The sequence below is a fragment of the Oncorhynchus mykiss genome, chromosome 10, assembly GCF_013265735.2.
Source record: "Oncorhynchus mykiss isolate Arlee chromosome 10, USDA_OmykA_1.1, whole genome shotgun sequence".
Lineage (NCBI taxonomy): Eukaryota > Metazoa > Chordata > Actinopteri > Salmoniformes > Salmonidae > Oncorhynchus > Oncorhynchus mykiss.
The window spans coordinates 54765788-54785436 of NC_048574.1; the positions used below are offsets into that span (position 1 = coordinate 54765788).

The following is a 19649-nucleotide window of genomic DNA, read 5'->3' on the forward strand; positions in this document are numbered from 1 at the left end:
TGTCAAGCATTCAGGAGGAGTAAATAGAAGCTGCCCTTAACCACTGACACAGGGTCAGATTTCATCTACCTCAAGCTAGTACAGTTGTTAGTGGCATGTGTGTGTTAACTCACCGTGCTGTGTGAAAGGGGGGGGCTGGGGTAGAGTGTGGGGTGCAGCAGGGGCCGGGGCAAGTGGGTGAGGTTATGCAGGGGCAGGTGGCCGTGGATATGGGGGTAGAGGTGGAGGGCCGGGTGGCTGGGGGTCTGGTTGTCACCCCCAGTGAAGAACTGGTGGTGGTGGCCGGAGGGGGGGGTGTGGATCCGGCTGGGGGAGAGGGGGGGGGCTGTGCCCAGGGGGGCAAGGGAGGAGGACAGGTCCTGGTTGCACACGTGGCACTCGCAGGCGTGCTGTTCCACCTGGAATGAGAGAGGAACAAGATGGCTACCGTGAGTCGTCCTTCATGTCTACCAGTGTTGCTGGTCTTTTTTTCTCCTCCTTGCAAGCATTTTGAGCTAGATGGCGACATACACAACCGGCTGTGTGCAGTCTGTGTGCCCTATGCATTGGAATCCATTCAAACTGAACAGAATCTTTCTCTAGGTATTCTATATCTCAGTAGGTTAACCTGACGCAAATTCTACCTCAAGCCCTAGTTGTGTAGTGTGGTTGTACCTGTTGCTGTGGGTAGTAGGGCGGAGGGCTGTTGTTGCTCTTCCCTGGCGAAAGCTCCCCCCGCTGGCCCGGAGGCTCCCCGCCGCTCTCCTCGTCAGCCTCCTCCTCGTCACCCTCCGACGAACTACTGCTGCTGCTGCTCCCTCCAGGAGACTGGACAGAGAGAGAGAAGGGGGGGGGAGCGAAAAATCAGAGGAAGAGGGGAGAGTGAGGAGAATGGAAAGAGAGAGAGAGAGGGGAGGAGGGGGGCAGAGGATGAGAGGGAGAGAAAACAGAGGGAGAGAGGAGAGTGAGGAAGATAGAGATGGGAGAGAGAAAGACAGAAATGCAGCAGGAATGAGTCAGAGTCAAAGTACATTTCCACAATCAAATCTGTCCCAGTCCAGAAACTTCGCACAGAGAAATTCAGCAGAGAAACATGCCAAACTTGCATCAAGGGCACTGTCACACATGGTGTGAAGTTGCCCCAGATGCTGATCTTGGGCCAGTTTAGCATTTTCCCCACTAATGGCTAAGGTTAGGATTGGGGAAGCTGATCCTAGATCTGTAACTAGGGTAAACATCACCCCGCAGCCATCAACCACCCACACACCTCATCTTTGAGCGCCATGTTCTCCCCGCCACCATTGAGCTCGCTGTGCAGGCCGTTCATCCTGGCCACCACCCCTGGGTCCTCGTAGCCCCCCATGGGGTAGATGTCCGCAAACTTGCCCAACAGCGGAGGCACTTCGTCCTCGTCGCTACCACTACGAGGAGAGGAGGGAGAGAGAGGGAGGGAAAGAGAAAATAATGAAGGTGAATACCAAAACAGGAGTGGCCATGTTTTCATTATAAAAATCATTATAGGAAATGACATTACATGATTGGAGAGGACATAGCTGATAAAAGAGTTATAACTACATATACCACTAGAGTAACCATAACCACAACCATACCCACATCAACTAGATATTGGGATAAATCCTACTGGTAGCATGAACTAGTCCCGGGCGATCTGGACCAAAAAAATCCACATCACGATAAATTGGATGAATCACAAGAATGATAAATTGAACAATACATTTACAACATTAATGTGTAACAGTTATTTTTTTGTAATATTACCCTTAAAACTACTACTTTGAATGTTGTAGCTATCAATTGTCCCATTAACAATTACCCGTATTAGCAAACTTATAGCATGAATTCATAAAGCCATTATTTGTGCATTTTAGTCATGTATATCTTTGATAGATATAAATATTTAAAAAAGAACATTACATTATTGTAATGTATTGCTTTTTTTGTATGTTTCTTCTATGATATTTTATTGCTTTACATTATATACTCAGGTCTTGTTTGGAAGATACATTTTCTATGATCTCCTGAATAAATAAATAAATATTTTTACAACAAAGAACACGCCACCCCTGGTGGACTTACAAGGTGGTGGCGACCCCTTCTGGCAGGATGAGGCGCGAGTGCTGCTGTATGGTAATGGGCGAGCTGGAGGCCGAAGCAGAGGCTGAGCTGCCCCCGGAGGACAGACTGGGGGGGTGCACCTCGGCCAGGTAGTCCCGGTGCTGTGGGGGCTCCGTGGCCTGAAGCGGCAGCTTGATGTGGAGGTCCTCGGCAATGGGCGAGTCCATGATGCCGCACGTCAGGATGTGGGAGAGGCTGCAGTCGTCGCAGGTGCATCTGGAGGAGGGATGGTTGTTAATTTTAAAATGTGGTTTCGCAAATTTTGGGTTGCAGATGGCCAGTGGTGGTGTTCCAGGTCATCGTTTTTGTGGTTGAGCTGAAAATCTCAGAAGGCTGATATTTATATTGATGTGGTTCATGATATGCTAAACACTTGTATACCCCATTTCCTTTCGGGTCACTGAATAACACTTGGTACTGGCTAGAAACATGGGTTTGTTTTACTTTGGGTTGATAAAGGAGGATTAAAAACATACCCTCACACGAAGTTTGAATATCTCATTGGACTTGTCATATAATATCCACATCGGTAATTTTTTTTTTACAAAATTAAAAAAAATTGTTTAAAAAATAGGAAGTATTTTATTTAGACACGCTGCAAATAAACAAACACACCATCTGTAAATTGCAAGCAAAATTAATCCTCCAAACTCACCGTCTTCGATAATTGCAATTTGGACAGTCTGGAATGCTGAGACGAGAGGAGAGCATTCTCATCGTGTCTGTAAAGTTACTGTCACCAGCTAAAGATTTCTTACTGTTGGTTAACTGCAAAGACAAAATCAAATTCATGTACAGCAGATTAAAAGGGTACACCGTCAAAATATGTCTGACCAGTTTCACAAATTAATCAACTATTTCTATAGACTATTTGTCCATCATACCTGTTCTTCTATAAACCTCCTCTGTTTAAAGAATTCCCAGTCTTCCTTCAGCATCCGTTGTTTTGTTTTCAAAGTCTGTAAATAGGTAAACTTCAATTATGAGCTTTGACAGATTGAGGTCAAAACATGTCAGCTTTTTAATAAATAACAGTACCTGTTGGACTATAGAAATAATATGACATAAATAATAGGGGTAAGTGTTAGGGAATGAAAAGATAGACAATGCTGATAACTACAGTAATTGTCTTATACTACTTGAAATTGAGTTGCGTGATAAACCACTTACATTTTTGCTAATTAAAGACTTATGTGGTTCTGTCCGTTGATTTGTGAGATTCTGGCCCTCCACCTTAAAAAGCAGCTGCCAGAAAGAGAAAAACAAATTGCTAAGCATCAGAGAGACCAAAAGAATTCAAAGGAGATGCATTTGTTAAAAACCTTCAGGACATCACAATATGTAATTGACATTTATTTAAGCTCCATTGTCACACACAAGGAACAGCCCGTGGAGTGTAGCAAAGATAGGGATATTGTGTGTGTATGTGAGGTGTTTCTCTCGGTCTGTGTGTGTACCTGTTCGTCGACGTAGTCGTCAATCCTCTTCTCACACTCCTGCCACTCGGCCGCCACGGCGGCCATCTCCTGCTCAAGCTGCTGGTAGCTCTCCAGCAGGGTCCTGTACATGTCCTCGCTGTACGAGTCGTGGGAGGCCGTGCCATGCCTAATCAGAAATTGCATTATTTTTTAAAGAAAACATTGGAAACACACAGCTAGACCAGTTAATCATACCAATGGCCTATTTAGGCTTGAGGATAGACCAAGTTTAATGATGTTGCTATACTAAGTCAAACAAAAAGGGATTATATAGGGAGACTATATAAAACATATATATATAATAATCCTCAAAGAAGCATACACCTCAATAACATCATGGAGAAATCTATTCTTAATGGCTGTTTTGTCATTCGACTCTTACCTCAGCTGTGCAACCAGTGCAGGTAAACTGCTGTGCAGGATGGGTTCGGAGAACACCAGGTTCTCAAAAAGGTGCTTGTTGTGCAGCTCCCACGTCACCTGGAACTTCTGCAGGTGTTCGTTCTCCTGTGGAACCCAGACAAGAAGAGAGTTAGAAACCAAGTTTATGCGGCCTGGCCGGTCTAGCGGTAATGCCGCAGCCTCCGGCACACTACTGTGTTTACATAGGGTGGAATCCAGCCGTTTGACATAACCTCTCTGTCTTTCCCCACTATCATCCTCTAATAAATACAAAACTGAAAATCCTTTGACAGTGCGGTCCAAAATTATTGACACCCTTGATAAATATAAGAAAAAATAACTATAAAATAATTCAAATACTCTGCTATATTGTATGCTCAAACACACAAAGAAATGCTTAGTTGGTCACAAAATCTACATTTTGCAATGGCCATCTCAGTCTCCAGACTTGAAACACATTGAAAACCTGTGGTTTGAATTGAAAAGGACAGTCCATAAGCACAGACAAAGGATATCAAGGATCTGGAAAGATTCTGTATGGAGGAATGGTCTAGCATCCCTCACAATGTGTTCGCCAACTCATGAATGTAAAAATCTATAACTCAGTGCAGTTATCCACAAAAGGTGAAGTATTGAAACATTAATCATTTTGACCCCTACCTTTTGAGAGAATGAGAAGATAAATTATTATTACTTGATAAACAAAATCACTTTCTCTGAACAGCCCAGTACATCACTGGGACCAAGCTTCCTGCCATCCATGACCTATATAATAGGTGGTGTCAGAGGAAAGCCCATAAAATTGTCAGAGACTCCAGTCTACTTATAGAGGGTTTTCTCTGCTACCGCAAGGCAAGCGGTTCCGGAGCACCAAGTCTAGGACCAAAAGGCTCCCCTACTTGTACACTGCTGCTACCTGCTGTTTGTTTGTTTGTTTGTTACCTATGCATAGTCACTTCGACTCCACCTACATGTACAGATTACCTCAACTAGCCTGTACCCCTGCACACTGACTCGGTACCGGTGCCCCCTGTATATAGCCTCGTTGTTGTGTTACTTTTTATTATTACTTTTTATTTTAGCCTACTTGGTAAATATTTCCTTCTTCTTGAACTGCACTGTTGGTTAAGGGCTTGTAAGTAAGCATTTCACGGTGAAGTCTACACTTGTTGTATTATGCGCATGTGGCAAATAAAGTTTGATTTGATTTGTATTGGTATAAATTATATTTTAACATATTTCTTTAAGCATAAAATGTAGCTCAGTATGTAAATTATTTATTTGTATACAGTCATTTCTGCACATCTATAACAAGGGTGTCAATAATCTGGACCCCACTGTGTGTGTGTGTGTGTGTGTGTGTGTATAGCCACAGCAGTGGCAGCTGTCTAGGCTGATGACTATTGTCCCGAAGCTAAGGTGACAACTTTCAGACAAACCTCTGTACTGCTTCCAAAAAGTATGAGTCATTCTGTGACACCGTCTGTGGCTTGTCCCTGTGTTCTGGGGAAATTCTAAAGCCTATGTTAATCCTGTGCGAGTTACTGAGGCAACGATACTTTTTAGCCTTCATGTATTGGGGGCAAGTCTGGTTTAACTCACGTTGTCGCCAAAACTCAGGCTAAACCTCTAAAAGAGACAGTGAGCAGCACTAGGCATTTTCCCTCTGTGCTAGTCTGATGCTAACAAAATGGCTAACACAAAGGGAACCGTAAAGGTAACCACAAAGGCTAACTAACGCAAAACATAATGGAAAGGCCAACAGTAAGGCTAACATTAATGCTAGCGCAAATGCCAACCCTGAAAGTTATTGCGCAAGACTGTTTGTTAGCCACTGGTCTAATACTAAGCTAATGCTAACATGAGGCAATCTTTAATGCTATTGCTAACAGAGGAAGACTGACCAGGGTGAGGAGGAAGCTGCTGATGGTGCGCGCAGCCTGGCAGAGGGCGCTGTACTCCTCCAGGAGCAGCGAGATGAACTGGTGGGCCTGTGGGGGGCCCTGGGCGGCGGCGGCCGCAGCCTTGGAGCCGGTCGAAAGGTGCTTGAGCAGGCGCACCTTCATTTCTAGGACGTACTCGCGGGCCTGCTGCTCCAGCCTCTGGTAGAGCTGGTACGGGTCCTTCTCGCACAGCCTGAACAGGAGGTGGGCAAGATGGACGTCACAAGACCCAGTGTACAATAGGCTAATACAATAGCAAAATATGCTAATAGTTGTAGGGATTACCATTTTCTGAAGGTAATCTCTTATCTAGCAAAATTGGACAAGGGAAAGTGAGATAACCATTCAATGATTACTCTGGTACTCTTGTCAGATAACTGATCATCTTGAAGATGGAAGTGAAAAGAGGATGGTAGGGATGGGAGAGAGCATGGAGGGCAAAAGGAAAGAATGGAATGAGACAGGAAGCAGCGAGAGATGGAGGGTAGGAAGGAGAGGGTGTATAGGAATGTAGGAGGGAAGAAAAAATGGAAGGAGGAAGGAATAGAAAGAGGGGGGAAAGGAGGAATGCAGAGGCAGACTGAGGGAAAGAGGGTGGAAGAAAAGCTGCCTTTTCTCTAGCTGGGTCTTACCTGTCCACCAGCTCCTTCATGCCCTCCTTGTCGCGGTCAAGGGGTTGGTCGTGGTCGTCGGCCAGCGGCGTGCCTGTCTGGCGGTAGATGCACCGCACTAGGTAGCGAACCTCCGACCAGTGGTTCTGCAGCAGCTGGGACTCACGCTCTGACTCGGCCGAAATCTCCCTGGAGGGGGTGAAGGCCAAAAGAGGTAATTGTGATGCATCAGTGAGAGGACACTGGGTGCGCTTATACAAGGGACGCAGGGTCATGTTCATTAGGGCAAGCAACAGAAAACACAAAAAAACAAAATGAGCATTTCCTACTTCATTTACTATATGAACACAACCCATATAGTAGAAGTATTAGTGCGTCTGTGCATCCATGTTCCTCTTTTAAAGGGCTGATATCCAGTCCCTCCAGGATTCCAAAATTCTGCGATCGCATAATTTTTTAAAAAAATCTACGAATCCACAAATTTATGGAAGAGCTCGCAATTTTGACCAATCACTGCACAAGTGTCCAATCAAAAGAGGGTTAGCAATTTAGATCACTATTACCATGGAAAACAGCCCAATAAAACATCAACAACAAGTTTTTTGGTGTATCTGTACTTTACAATTTATATTTTTGACAACTTTTACTTCACTACATTCCTAAAGAAAATGTACTTTTTACTCCATACATTTTCCCTGATACCAAAAAGTACTCATTACATTCTGAATGCTTAGCAGGACAGGAAATTGGTTCAATTCACACACTTATCAAGAGAACATCCCAGGTCATCCCTACATAATTTACAAACGAAACACACATGCTTCGTTTGTAAATTTTGTCTGAGTGTTGGGAGTATGCCCCTGGTTTAAAAAAAAACAAGAAAATGGTGCAGTCTGTTGTGCCTTATGTAAGGAGTTTGAAATGATTTATAATTTTCCTTTTGATGCTTAAGTATATTTTAGAAATTACATTTACTTTTGATACTTAAGAATATTTAAAACCAAATACTTTGACTTTTACTCAAGGAGTATTTTACTGGGTGACTTTCACTTGAGTCATTTTCCATTAAGGTATCATTACTTTTACTAAAGTATGACAATTGGGTACTTTTTCCACCACTGTGTACAGGTAGTAAGTACACCATCGTGCTTTTGTGATTCCACAAAGATTATTTAGTTGTGGACACTACATCACTGTACTCCCTCTCAGTCCGCATCTTTGTAAGTCACCTTGATTTATCAGTTTCTTTATGAAAATATTTAATGAACTCCATCACAGTAGCTAAAGCGGCACACAAGTAGACTACAAATTAATCCTGGGCCGGCATGCCTTGAGCTGGTGAAGTGAGCGCTACTGGAGCGAAATTGGAGCTGGTGAGAAGGCCGACGCTCCAGCCTTTGGGAATCTCGCACCAGTCAAATTGGGTACGCTCCGCTCCAGCTCCGCGCACATACTCTGGTCCGAACAGCCACCACAGCAGAAGCAGATCACCATGACCGAAGCAAAAGCAAGGAAATCTGTGGTAGTGATGTGCAGATCGCAAACGAGTCGTTCTTTTTAAATGACTTGACTGATTTGAGAATCATTATTATTTTGATTGAACTGCTGGCAGGAGTAAAATACATTAATTGCAGTGAAGGATTGATACACGCTCCTCCGTCTCATAGCCGTGTTCAGACCAGCAACTGTTTATCATATGTGCGCACAAGAAAATAGATCATGCTGCAGGCTGAGCACATAGGACTTTTTATTGCTTCATATTAAATGAACATGACAAACAAAACTCGTCGCCAAATTTCATTGAAAGCCTCTGAAAAAAATCAAGAATTGTTGGCCACAGATAAAAATACTTCACAGATCTTGGAGGAACTGGATATCAGTCATTGGTTAAAGTGGAAATGTGTAACTTTTTGGGCACCCCAACCAAATTCACATAGAAATCTGAGTTATAGATCTACCATTCATTGACTTTCGGTTTTGTACACCAGCTTCAAACAGCTAAAACAACATGTTTTGATTATGGAAGATATATTTCACAGTGGTTTAGATGGTACAATGATTCTCTACACTATACTAGCTTATTTTGTCGCATAAACTGAAATTAGGTGAACTATTCGAGTTTAAGCAAACAGGAAATGGCGGAGCGATTTCTGCATTGTGCAACTTTAAAATAGTATTTGCATTCATTGAAATGTTGAGCATTTCATTGAGCCTGCCTGGAGTGCTAGATGGGCGGTGTTTGCACTTTTGAGACTATCCCATTGGTTCCATATCCTCAGGCAAGCTCAATCTAGTGCAGTTAAAGTATTTGAAAGAAAAAGAAAACAAGATGCTGATGGACAGAGATCAGCCAATAAAACCAGCGGTTGTTAAGTCCATCGATTTACAGTCAAGTCCCGTTCTGAGGCGTTGTGAAACCAGACTGTTAGAGAGAAAGATAGAGCTGGCTGGTGGATGTGATTAGTTATTATCTGACAATGCTAAAAAGGATGGTAGCACAAGTGGCGGCTTCTAGAAACTTCCTGAACACATAGTTGATATACTAGGCTAGCTCAATATGTCAAACGATAGACACTTTCGTCCTTTCTAGCGTGGTCGTTTAGTGACCACCACAAATGCGCCCATCCAGCTCACCGTCTCTCGTTGCAGGCCTCACAACTGCACACGGTGTCAGCGGTCATAGGGGTGGTGAGGTCTGGGACGGGGAGAGTGGGGAGGGTTGGGGGTGTGCCACCATTGGTCAGTCTGCCCCCTGCAGCGGGCAGCTCCTGGCCCAAGCCTCCGTTACCCACAGGCATGTGCAACAGGAAGTCTTGGCTCTTGGGGAATAAGAAATTACAGGGCATCAGAACATGCAAAAAAGCAATGATAATGCAACCAAGAGCGACCATAAAGGTGACTTAACGTTACCAACTGTTGCCTTAGGTCTGTACTCTGAAGTATTTAATTGCAGCAAAGTGCACAGAGATCGATGCTCATTATACTAGACTAGAGACAAAATTCCAGAACAGGAGAGAAATTAGAGAACGTAATCAAGCAAAATAGTAGAAAAAGAGAAAGGAAAAACAAGCGCATTCCAGGCCAGAGGGACACTCCAGGAATTGTCAGGCTCTTCCCAACTTTCAAATTCAATTAGCCTAGCAATTAGCTGCTAGACGTCACCAACACAGAGTGGCTCTTAGGAGTGAGGCAAGGCAGTGTATGCGGAACAGCCACTAACATGTCATCAGCAAGAGAGACGTCTAAACACTGGTGTGGCTTTCTGTCTGAGGTTATTATCTCCCGCTGATGGCAAAGGAGGAGCCAAAGCCTCTATAATGCTGAGTCATCGGACAGAGGGAAACTAATGTTTTACAATGAGTGTGTTTGGTCAGGACTCAGGTGTTTCTGCTCCTTGTTACAGTCCACCTGTAGCTTGCCTGTTTCCTCCGCTTTCTCTGTGTGTGGTACGCCTCTGTGTGGTATGGGTCGGTCTGTCTCTCTTTGGCCGTGTTCAAGAGCATCAAATCGGTGATGCATTGTGATAAATGGTGACTGACTAATCTACAAATAATGAGTTATTTATGACACAAGGTCATTTGTAGATCAGTCAGTGGGCAGTCACAAGCCCTCAACCTCTTTATTCCTTGTTGTAATCTACCTTTAGATGGCGACAGGTATACTCTCTCTTTTGCGCCAACTCTATGGATGTGTTTGAGCAGTAACGCTAACAAAGCCGACTGTAGAAGAAAGTTGGCAAGGCTCAGATCAACATGGAAGTGTCAACATAGCTGCTATTGTTCATAAAAATGTTCTTTATAAAATGTCTAAATAAAAATGTCTATACCCTCATATCACACTCACAAACTGAAAACATAACTTGTGTAAAATGTATTGATTACAGAGGTCTCATATCACTTTCGTTTGGATCTCCTGTTTCTTTAGAATCGCAGTAAAGTTGGTTCCTGTTTCAGTCACATCTTTGGTCACATTCGCGTGGTTCAACCAAAAACACCCTAATGATTGGTTGACAAATAGTGCCTCCCACAACGCAGGTGATGAATGCATGGTGCAGTTGGTGAGAAGCAACTACAGCGACTTGAAGGCGACTTCATAAAAAAACTGCATGACCTTTGATCACATGGTTTTGTGAAGTTCATGCAGTCAACCTGGAGGTGCAAGTCAGAAAATGTTTATCCTCATAATGCAACACACGTTGAAAGGCCTAGACTAAATGTTTCTGTTACTTGATATAATCCACCAATGCCTGCCTGCATCTATCTAGGGCTTGGCTATCCACTAACTGTACACAAACATCCACTTAAACAGCCATTGTCATTCAGTTCATTGGTCCAGCATCACCTTTTCACCACCATACTTCTCCCTCCCTCCACCCACACCCCTCCACCAGCCTGTGGTGACTCACCACCAGCGACTGCTCCAGGGAGGCGTGGCGGTCCTCCTTCTCCACCGTGCGCCGGCAGTCGGGGCACACCCACAGGGGCAGCTGCAGAGCGCTGGGGGACTTGGGGGGCTGTGCCATACCGTTCGGTCCCGCTCCGGGGAGCATCGCGTCAGTATGGAGGGTGCTGTCTGGCTTGCGCTCACTCCGGCACAGGAGGCAGCGGTCGCCGGTGGTGGAATATGGGGCCCTCTGGCTCAGGCCAAATGTGAATGGGGTCTGGTGGTTGGAGACGGAGTGGATGTCAGTTAGAAGAGTGTGTGTAGCACTACTGTAGTGGCAGTAACCAGTAGCTAAGCTACTAACTAGTGCTCCAATATGTAGCCTACCCAGGCAGGTTCTAAAGTTAAGACAGGGTCACGGGCAGTAAGCACAAACAGGTGGAAAAAAATTTAGAATTGGAAACTGATTTGTAAAGTTATTATTGGTCATAACGTTTAGGATGGGCCTTTCCCATTTCAAAACTTTTTCATACATTTTGTGCCTACTGAATGCCACCTGGGGCTTTTCAGTCCACCCAGTGATACTCACAACAGATAAGCTGATGCTGACCTATGTTACCGTAGGGCTAACAGGAGTAGCTGCAGAGACAGTGAGTGATGCATTACCTGAAGGACTCCAGAGAAGTCGGAATTCACCGGCCCCTCCGAAAACTGTGGTGTAACGTTACCGTTCATAGAGACCTGGAGGACACAAAGGGCCTGACATAAACCAACACCTCCGGAGTCACCCCTCTCATTAGCACCGATGCCAAGCGTCTATTACAAGGCTATCTGAAGCATGTTAGCACTTGACCTGGCTGGGGGCTACTTGGCCACACACAATTAAGGTTTGTCTCCGAATTATGTTATTTGAACATCAAATAAAACACAAAGCAGTTGATGATATGTCCTGGCCGATATTGCAAAGAACATATGCAGATATTACTTTTCATATTAATGCTCGGCGCAGCAGTATATTGACGGGGCCAGCAAGTTCACCTGCTGTTTCTGTCTTCAACAGACAATCTTTACATAAGCAGAGTGTAGTCTCGATTTGTATGCACTTTGCAAAGATTTTGTAAACATCTGAAGAATGAATCAAAACACACTGATTAGTTAAACAAAAGGTTATGAGAATATTATATTACTTCTTAGATGGAAATAATAGCCCTGACTAGTGTAAATGCTGATCTAGGCAAATTCCTTCCACAATAAGTAGTTAAGTTAAGCTCATCTTGAGCTTTCAAAGAAACAAACATTAAGACCACTGTCACTCTGATGTTGGTAGGCCTATATTCTGGGGCTTACATCCGTTCTATAGATGGATCATAGCAATTTATAAGAATCGCGATCAAGGGTTCACAAAGTAAAAATTTGCCACAATCAGTATTCACAATATGCGTTCTTCTCCTGACTTATTTTCTGCAACCTTTGTCTACATCCCAAATGATGGGGAAACTGTCTGGCATATAGGCTAGCTAGGCTAATGAAACTGAGTGAGTGCAATACAATGCGTTGTATTTAGCTCAAATCAGACTTTCCTTGGATTTGCTTAGACAGTGACTAAGTATTAACAAGTCTGCATTATGGACTTTTTTGGGACAATTGGCTCATCATATGAGGAAGTCCTTCAGCCCTAAAGATGATAAACCTAGTCGCGACCAATGTGACGTACACATGATAGGCCTAGTCTTTGGTGATTAGTGGATGTTGTTTCCCTGGCTACTGTTGTGATATAGAGAAGATTGACAAGGCATAGCTGCAATATATGGAGACGAGACAAGAAACCATGAGTAAAGCAAGACACTCAATATACCATTTGACAGCCAAGTATGTAATGTTGCAATGTTTGCTATACCATTGGTATATTGCAGGATCGTGGTTGTGGAAGTAATTTGGCTCACTTGGCTGTGTGACAGTAGTCTTGCAGTTGTCTGTCTTATACATTATTATTGTGTCTGTAAACACCGTGGACGACCTAACTAGTAATGACCTTCCTATTAAATTATTGGTATGAGTAAACAAACTATAGGCCTACTGTTACTTAGCAGGCTAATCCGATGACACTGACAGACTCGACTGAGACTTCATGTTTGTAAACAGTACAGTAACGTTAATCTGGTGAGCTACTACTCCTGCTAAAATTGTGAATATGAAAACATTAGATAAGAAATTAAAGGCCAACTGGCTGTCCAAATTGTTGCGCATTATTAACAAGCTACATACTGTACCTAGCTGCTAGTCAGGAACAAGAGACACTTCAGTTTAAGGACACAGTGCAGTGGCGATGGTCAGTTTGGTCATAGTTAACGTTAGCGTGTAAACTAACGTTAGTATCCATTTAGCAAGTAACAAACATCCACTCCCACAACGTCGCGAACAGTTAGATAATAAGATAACGACTGTCGTGTAAGCAAAATCGGCTATTTTCGGTCTGTCAACATTGTGGTTGTCGAGTAACGTTAGCTAGAACAAGATAGCTAGAAACGTCAGCCGGTCTAGTTTATTTTCAAATTGAGCAAGTAGCTAACGTTATAACTAACGCGTTACCGTATATAGAAAGGTTACTAACGTAGTTAGGCAGCTAAACTAACTTGTTGGCTGTTGTCGACGTCAGGTTCCCATTTCCCGAGTTAGCTAACGTTAGCTAACTAACGTTAACTAGCTAGCTTCCTCGGTAGCTGGGCTAGCTACTGAAGAATGTCAGGCCTCAAATGTCTGTCGATTATGTGTAATCAAAATCTCTGACGTTAGTGTTCAACACGTCAACTGTATATTCACCTCTCCGTTCAGGCCTGTTATAGAGCCCATGTTCCCATTTCCAGAGCTCCCTGATGTCAGAAAGCCCATGGTAGACACGGGTGTTGCCGTGGCTTGAAGACTCAGGTCCGTGGCTGAAACCCCGGCCTTGCCACTGGTGGTACTGCAGACAGTACTACTGCAGCTACTGCTGCCACCGCCCCGCTTGTTCTTCCTGCGTTTAGCACCTCGTTTAGCATCGGTTGGACTCATTATCCCACAAAAGTCAGAGACAACTTGCCGTCCAGTACAGGCAGAGTCTCAGGTGGAATGTCTGGCTCAAATCCCTCTGGTATAAATAGACGATATTTTAAAGACTTCCAGTTAGACAACCACTACCTTCAGAGTACTTAGACTTGAGATTTCAATATGGCCACTGGACAGGAATTGGCTGCTCGAGCTTGCGCTGCAACAGTACGTCCCCCTTCTCTCTTTGAGGATTCATGGGAAATGATGTTTTTCTCATTAGTGCTGGTGAGGTCATGGGTGAGATGGATGATGACAAACTGGTTTTCTGACTCTATCCCCAAAATTGTGAAGAACACCAGAAGTGACCATTCATGATCTCATTCATAACCATTCCTGTTCATCAATGCAAGTGGCCATTTGTAGGCTATTGGTATGTGCAATTACGTGTCCTCAAGGGGGAGTGGGCAAGTATTTTTTATGTCTTATGGCTTGGGGGTAGAAGCTGTTAAGAAGCCTTTTGGACCTATACTTGAAGCTCCGGTACTGCTTGCTGTGCGGTAGCAGAGAATAGTCTATGATTAGGGTGGCTGGAGTCTTTGACCATTTTTAGTGCCTTCCTCTGACACCGCCTGGTATAGAGGTCCTGGATGGCAGGAAGCTTGGCCCCAGTGATGTACTACCCTCTGTAGGGACTTGCAGTTGCCATACCAGGCAGTGATGCAACCAGGTGCAGCTGTAGAACTTTTTGAGAATCTGAGGACCCATGCCAAATAGCATTCTCACGTGAAAGTGGCAGCTCTACCTACGTGAAAGCGGCAGCTCCTTGAAAGCGGCAGCTCTACCCTTTAGCTCAGTGCGGATGTTGCCTGTAATCAATGGCTTCTGGTTGGGATATGTGTGTACAGTCACTATGGGGATGACATCATGACTGATGTGGTGTACTCTTCAATGCCATCGGAAGAATCCCGGAACATATTCCAGTCTATGCTCGCAAAACAGTCTTGTAGCTTAGCATCTGTGTCATCTGAACACTTCTTTATTGACGGAGTCACTGACGCTTCCTGCTTTAGTTTTTGCTTGTAAGTGGGAAATCAGGATATAATTATGGTCAGATTTGCCAAATGGATGACGAGGTAGAGCTTTGTACGTGTCTCTGTGTGTGGAGTAAAGGTGGTCAAGAGTTTTTTTTCCTCTGGTTGCACATTTAACATGCTGGTAGAAATACGGTAAAACGGATTTAAGTTTCCCTGCAGTAAAGTCCCCAGACACAAGGAGCGCCACCACTGGATGAGCGTTTTCCTGTTTGAGTATGGCCTTATACAGCTCATTGAGTGTGGTCGTAGTGTCAGGATCAGTTTGTGGTGGTAAATAGACAGATACGAAAAATATAGATGAAAACTCTCTTGATAAATAGTGTGGTCTACAGCTTATCATGAGATACTTTACCTCAGGCGAGCAAAACCTTGAGACTTCCTTAATATTAGATTTTGTGCACCAGCGTAAACCCCGCCAGCTGCATGTTATCCGTGTCGTCGTTCAACCACAACTCGGTGAAACGTAAGATATTACAATTTTTAATATCCCATTGGTAGGATATTCGTGATCGTAGCTTGTCTATTTTGTCATCCAATGATTGTACGTTGGCTAATAGGACTGATGGTAGAGGCAGATTACCCATTCGCCGTTGGATCCTTACAAGGCATCCCGACCTACGTCCCAGATATCTCCGTCTCTTTCTCATGCGAATGACGGGGATTTGGGCCTTGTCGGGTGTCTGAAGTAAATCCTTGGCATCCGACTCCTTAAAGAAAACATCTTCATCCAGTACGAGGTGAGTAAATGCAGTCCTGATATCCAGAAGCTCTTTTTGGTCATAAAAGACGGTGGCAGAAACATTATGTACAAAATAAGTTACAAATAATGTGGGAAAAATAACACAATAGCACAATTTGTTAGGAGTCCGTAAAACGGCAGACATCTCCTCCGGCGCCGTTCATTGCAATCGAGTGAGCTGTACTAGGTAATGACAGATTCTTCATTTCCTTAACTAGGCTTCACCCTTTAGATCCTCGTTCGTCTTCTGTGTGAATCATTTCCTGGAGGGTATCTTTTTCCGTCTCTGCCCTTGCATTCTCAGCCTTGGTATGCTTGGAGGCACGTTTAAGATCTTCTGCATCCTGAAGCTCTTACCCACATCTCAGCTTTCTCTTTCTAAACTTTCTCATGAGTATCCTGGATATCTCTGGTGGTGAGCACTGAGCAGCAGATCTTCCTCACCATCTCTCCCTGCTCCCTCTTCCAGAGCCTCTCCTGCTGGGCCCACTGGTCTGATAACCTGGCCTTGTGCTGAGTCCAGTCCAGCTCTAAGGATTTGTTCTGTTCCCATTTCACTTTCTGCCCAAACACCAGAATATTGGTTATTAGGTCCTCGTGCTTAGGTCTTCATGCTCCTTTCTCCTCTCCTCTCCTCGTCCATTGCAGTGCCTTCGGAAAGTATTTAGACCCCTTTACTTTGTCCACATTTTGTTACGTTACAGCCTTAATCTACAATTGATTAAATAAAACAAATCCTCAGCAAACTACACACAATTCCCCATAATTTATACTAAATAAAAACAGAAATACCTTTTTTACATAAGTATTCAGACCCTTTGTATGAGACTTGAAATTGAGCATGCAGGTGCATCCATCATTGAGATGAGTCCTTAACTGACAGTCCTCAACTGGCCCCGGTGCACAACTGAGCAAGAGGACAAGTACATTAGAGTGTCTAGTTTGAGAAACAGACGCCTCACAAGTCCTCAACTGGCAGCTTTATTAAATAGTACCCGCAAAACACCAGTCTCAACGTCAACAGTGAAGAGGCGACTCCGGGATGCTGGCCTTCTAGGCAGAGTTGCAAAGAAAAATACATATCTCAGACTGGCCAATAAAAATAAAATATTAAGATGGGCAAAAGAATACAGACACTGGACATTAGGAACTCATCACGGAGCATCACGGAGTCACCTCTTCACTTTTGACGTTGAGACTGGTGTTTTGCGGGTACTATTTAATGAAGCTGCCAGTTGAGGACTTGTGAGGCGTCTTTAATGAAGCTGTCAGTTGAGGACTTGTGAGGCGTCTGTTTCTCAAACTAGACACTAGACACTAGGACAAGATGAGATTTCGTCCCAGATGGTCCTGATGGCCAAAATTTGGTGGTCTGGTGAATGGACTCTTATTATTGGGCTACTTGTGGGAGGATTAGGCATATAATGCAAGGCTGATGTCGAATGAGTTTGATCATTTAGGGCAGAGGACACACCTTGCCCCCTAGCACTGCATCACATCACAATCACATTTTTTTTTTATTTAACCTTTATTATACAGAGACCCCCAAATGAGACCAGGGTCTCTTTTTCAATGGTGCGCTGTGTTACAGGAAACAAGAATTCAAACAGCTTAAAGAGATACAATTACTGTTAGGTGTGCTTTGTGCCAGCGTCCTGCATTTGCCGGGGGGAAGTGGGCATCCAGCCAGAACGGGTAGTGCCAGCTCTGCGCTCGAGACCTCCAGTGCGCCTCCACGGCCCAGTATATCCGGTGCCAGCGCCAAGAACCAAGCCTCCAGCATGTCTCCCCCAGCATGGTGAGCCCTGTGGCAGCTCCACATACCAGACTGCCCATACGTCTCCTCACTCCAGTGATGATCCATGGCAAGAAGCCTCCATTGATGATCCATGGCAAGAAGCCTCCAGTGATGATCCATGGCACGAAGCCTCCAGTGATGATCCATGGCACGAAGCCTGCAGTGATGATCCATGTCAAGAAGCCTCTAGTGATGATCCATGTCAAGAAGCCTCTAGTGATGATCCATGGCATGAAGCCTCCAGTGATGATCCATGGCAAGAGGGGGGGGGGGGGGGGGGGGGGGTGGGTACTGTCACGCCCTGACCTTAGAGAGCCTTTTATGTCTCTATTTGGTTTGGTCAGGGTGTGATTTGTTTATTCCATGTGTAACTCTGTGTTGTTGTTTGTGTCACACTGCTTTGCTTTATCTCGGCAAGGTCGCAGTTTAAATGAGAACTTTTTCTCAACTAGTTACTCTGGATAAGAGCCAATCTCACTAAAGGGCCCCTGAACCTATCTATATGGTCTATAATCAATTAGCTAAGAAAATTGTATATTGGCAACAAAATTATTTTACTGTATCAGCAGGGTGTGTTCTGCAATCCAACAGTAGGAGGAGCCTTGCACAAGTGTAGAGCATGCATGCATGCTCAGTAGTATCCAGATGCAGCCTGTGAATAAAACTATGTCTCTATTTGGTTTGGTCAGGGTGTGATTTGGGATGGGCATTCTATGTTTTGTTTTCTATGATTTTGTGTTTCTATGTTTTGGCCGGGTATGGTTCTCAATCAGGGACAGCTGTCTATCGTTGTCTCTGATTGGGAACCATACTTAGGTAGCCCTTTCCCTCCTTTCGTTGTGGGTAGTTGTTTTTGCCACTATAGCCCTTAATCTTCACGGTCGTTTTTGTATGGTTTACTGTTTTGTTGGCGTCATTTTAAATAAAGGGAAAATGTACACTCACTACGCTGCACCTTGGTCTTCTTCCAGCATCGGCCGAGACACTCTTTCATATCGTCTGAGATCCCCAAAGATTGGAAAGCTGCCGCTCTAGACCCACACTGCTACAGACCTATATCTATTCTACCCTGCCTTTCTAAGGTCTTCGAAAGCCAAGTTAACAAACAGGTCACCGACCATTTCGAATCCCACCATACCTTCTCCCTTATGCAATCTGGTTTTCGAGCTGGTCATGGGTGCACCTCAGCGATGCTCAAGGTCCTAAACGATATCATAGCCGCCATCGATAAGAGACAATACTGTGCAGCTGTATTCATCGACCTGGCCAAGGCTTTTGACTCTGTTAATCACCACATTCTTATCGGCAGACTCAACAGCCTTGGTTTCTCAAATGACTGCTTTGTCTGGTTCACCAACTACTTCTCAGACAGAGTTCAGTGTGTCAAATCGGAGGGCCTGTTGTCTGGACCTCTGGCAGTCTCTATGGGGGTGCCCATTAATCTTCTGCACCTCTAGCACTCCAGGGTTTAATTGCTAAATTGAAATTATTTCGCCACTATGGCCTATTCATTGCCTTACCTCCCTTATCTTACCTCGTTTGCATACACTGTATATAGACTTTTTAGATTGTGTTATTCGACTGTACATTTATCCTATTTGATCATCGGCTGTATCCTACCTCATTTTCACACACTGTATATAGACTTTTTCTCCTGTATTATTGACTGTATGTTTGTTTATTCCATGTGTAACTCTGTGTTGTTGTTTGTGTCACACTGCTTTGCTTTATCTCGGCCAGGTCGCAGTTTAAATGAGAACTTTTTCTCAACTAGTTACTCTGGATAAGAGCCAATCTCACTTAGGGCCCCTGAACCTATCTATATGGTCTTTGGAAAATATAATCAATTAGCTAAGAAAATTGTATATTGGCAACAAAATTATTTTACTGTATCAGCAGGGTGTGTTCTGCAATCCAACAGTAGGAGGAGCCTTGCACAAGTGTAGAGCATGCATGCATGCTCAGTAGTATCCAGATGCAGCCTGTGAATAAAACTAGCCTGTCACTAAAACCAATACTATCGCCATCTACTGGCTGTGGTTAATCCCTACCACATACA

General features: G+C 44.2%; 1 protein-coding gene across 2 annotated transcripts in view; it reads right to left on the bottom strand.

Moving 5' to 3' along the window:
- fam193a (family with sequence similarity 193 member A) overlaps nt 1-14196 on the bottom strand; it is a 29912-nt gene extending 15716 nt beyond the window's left edge. For both annotated transcript variants that reach the window (XM_021619094.2, XM_021619093.2), the window contains exons 1-15: nt 13753-14196; nt 11599-11673; nt 10955-11209; nt 9184-9368; nt 6571-6738; nt 5900-6131; nt 3976-4100; nt 3573-3720; nt 3286-3360; nt 3000-3074; nt 2771-2883; nt 2077-2331; nt 1247-1400; nt 655-807; nt 114-398 (exon numbers count right to left, since the gene is read on the bottom strand). In XM_021619094.2, coding sequence (XP_021474769.2) covers nt 114-398; nt 655-807; nt 1247-1400; nt 2077-2331; nt 2771-2883; nt 3000-3074; nt 3286-3360; nt 3573-3720; nt 3976-4100; nt 5900-6131; nt 6571-6738; nt 9184-9368; nt 10955-11209; nt 11599-11673; nt 13753-13983 — 2529 coding nt within the window. In that variant the 5' untranslated portion in view covers nt 13984-14196. The remainder of the gene's footprint in view (nt 1-113; nt 399-654; nt 808-1246; nt 1401-2076; nt 2332-2770; nt 2884-2999; nt 3075-3285; nt 3361-3572; nt 3721-3975; nt 4101-5899; nt 6132-6570; nt 6739-9183; nt 9369-10954; nt 11210-11598; nt 11674-13752) is intronic.
- Between the last annotated feature and the right edge of the window lie 5453 nt (nt 14197-19649).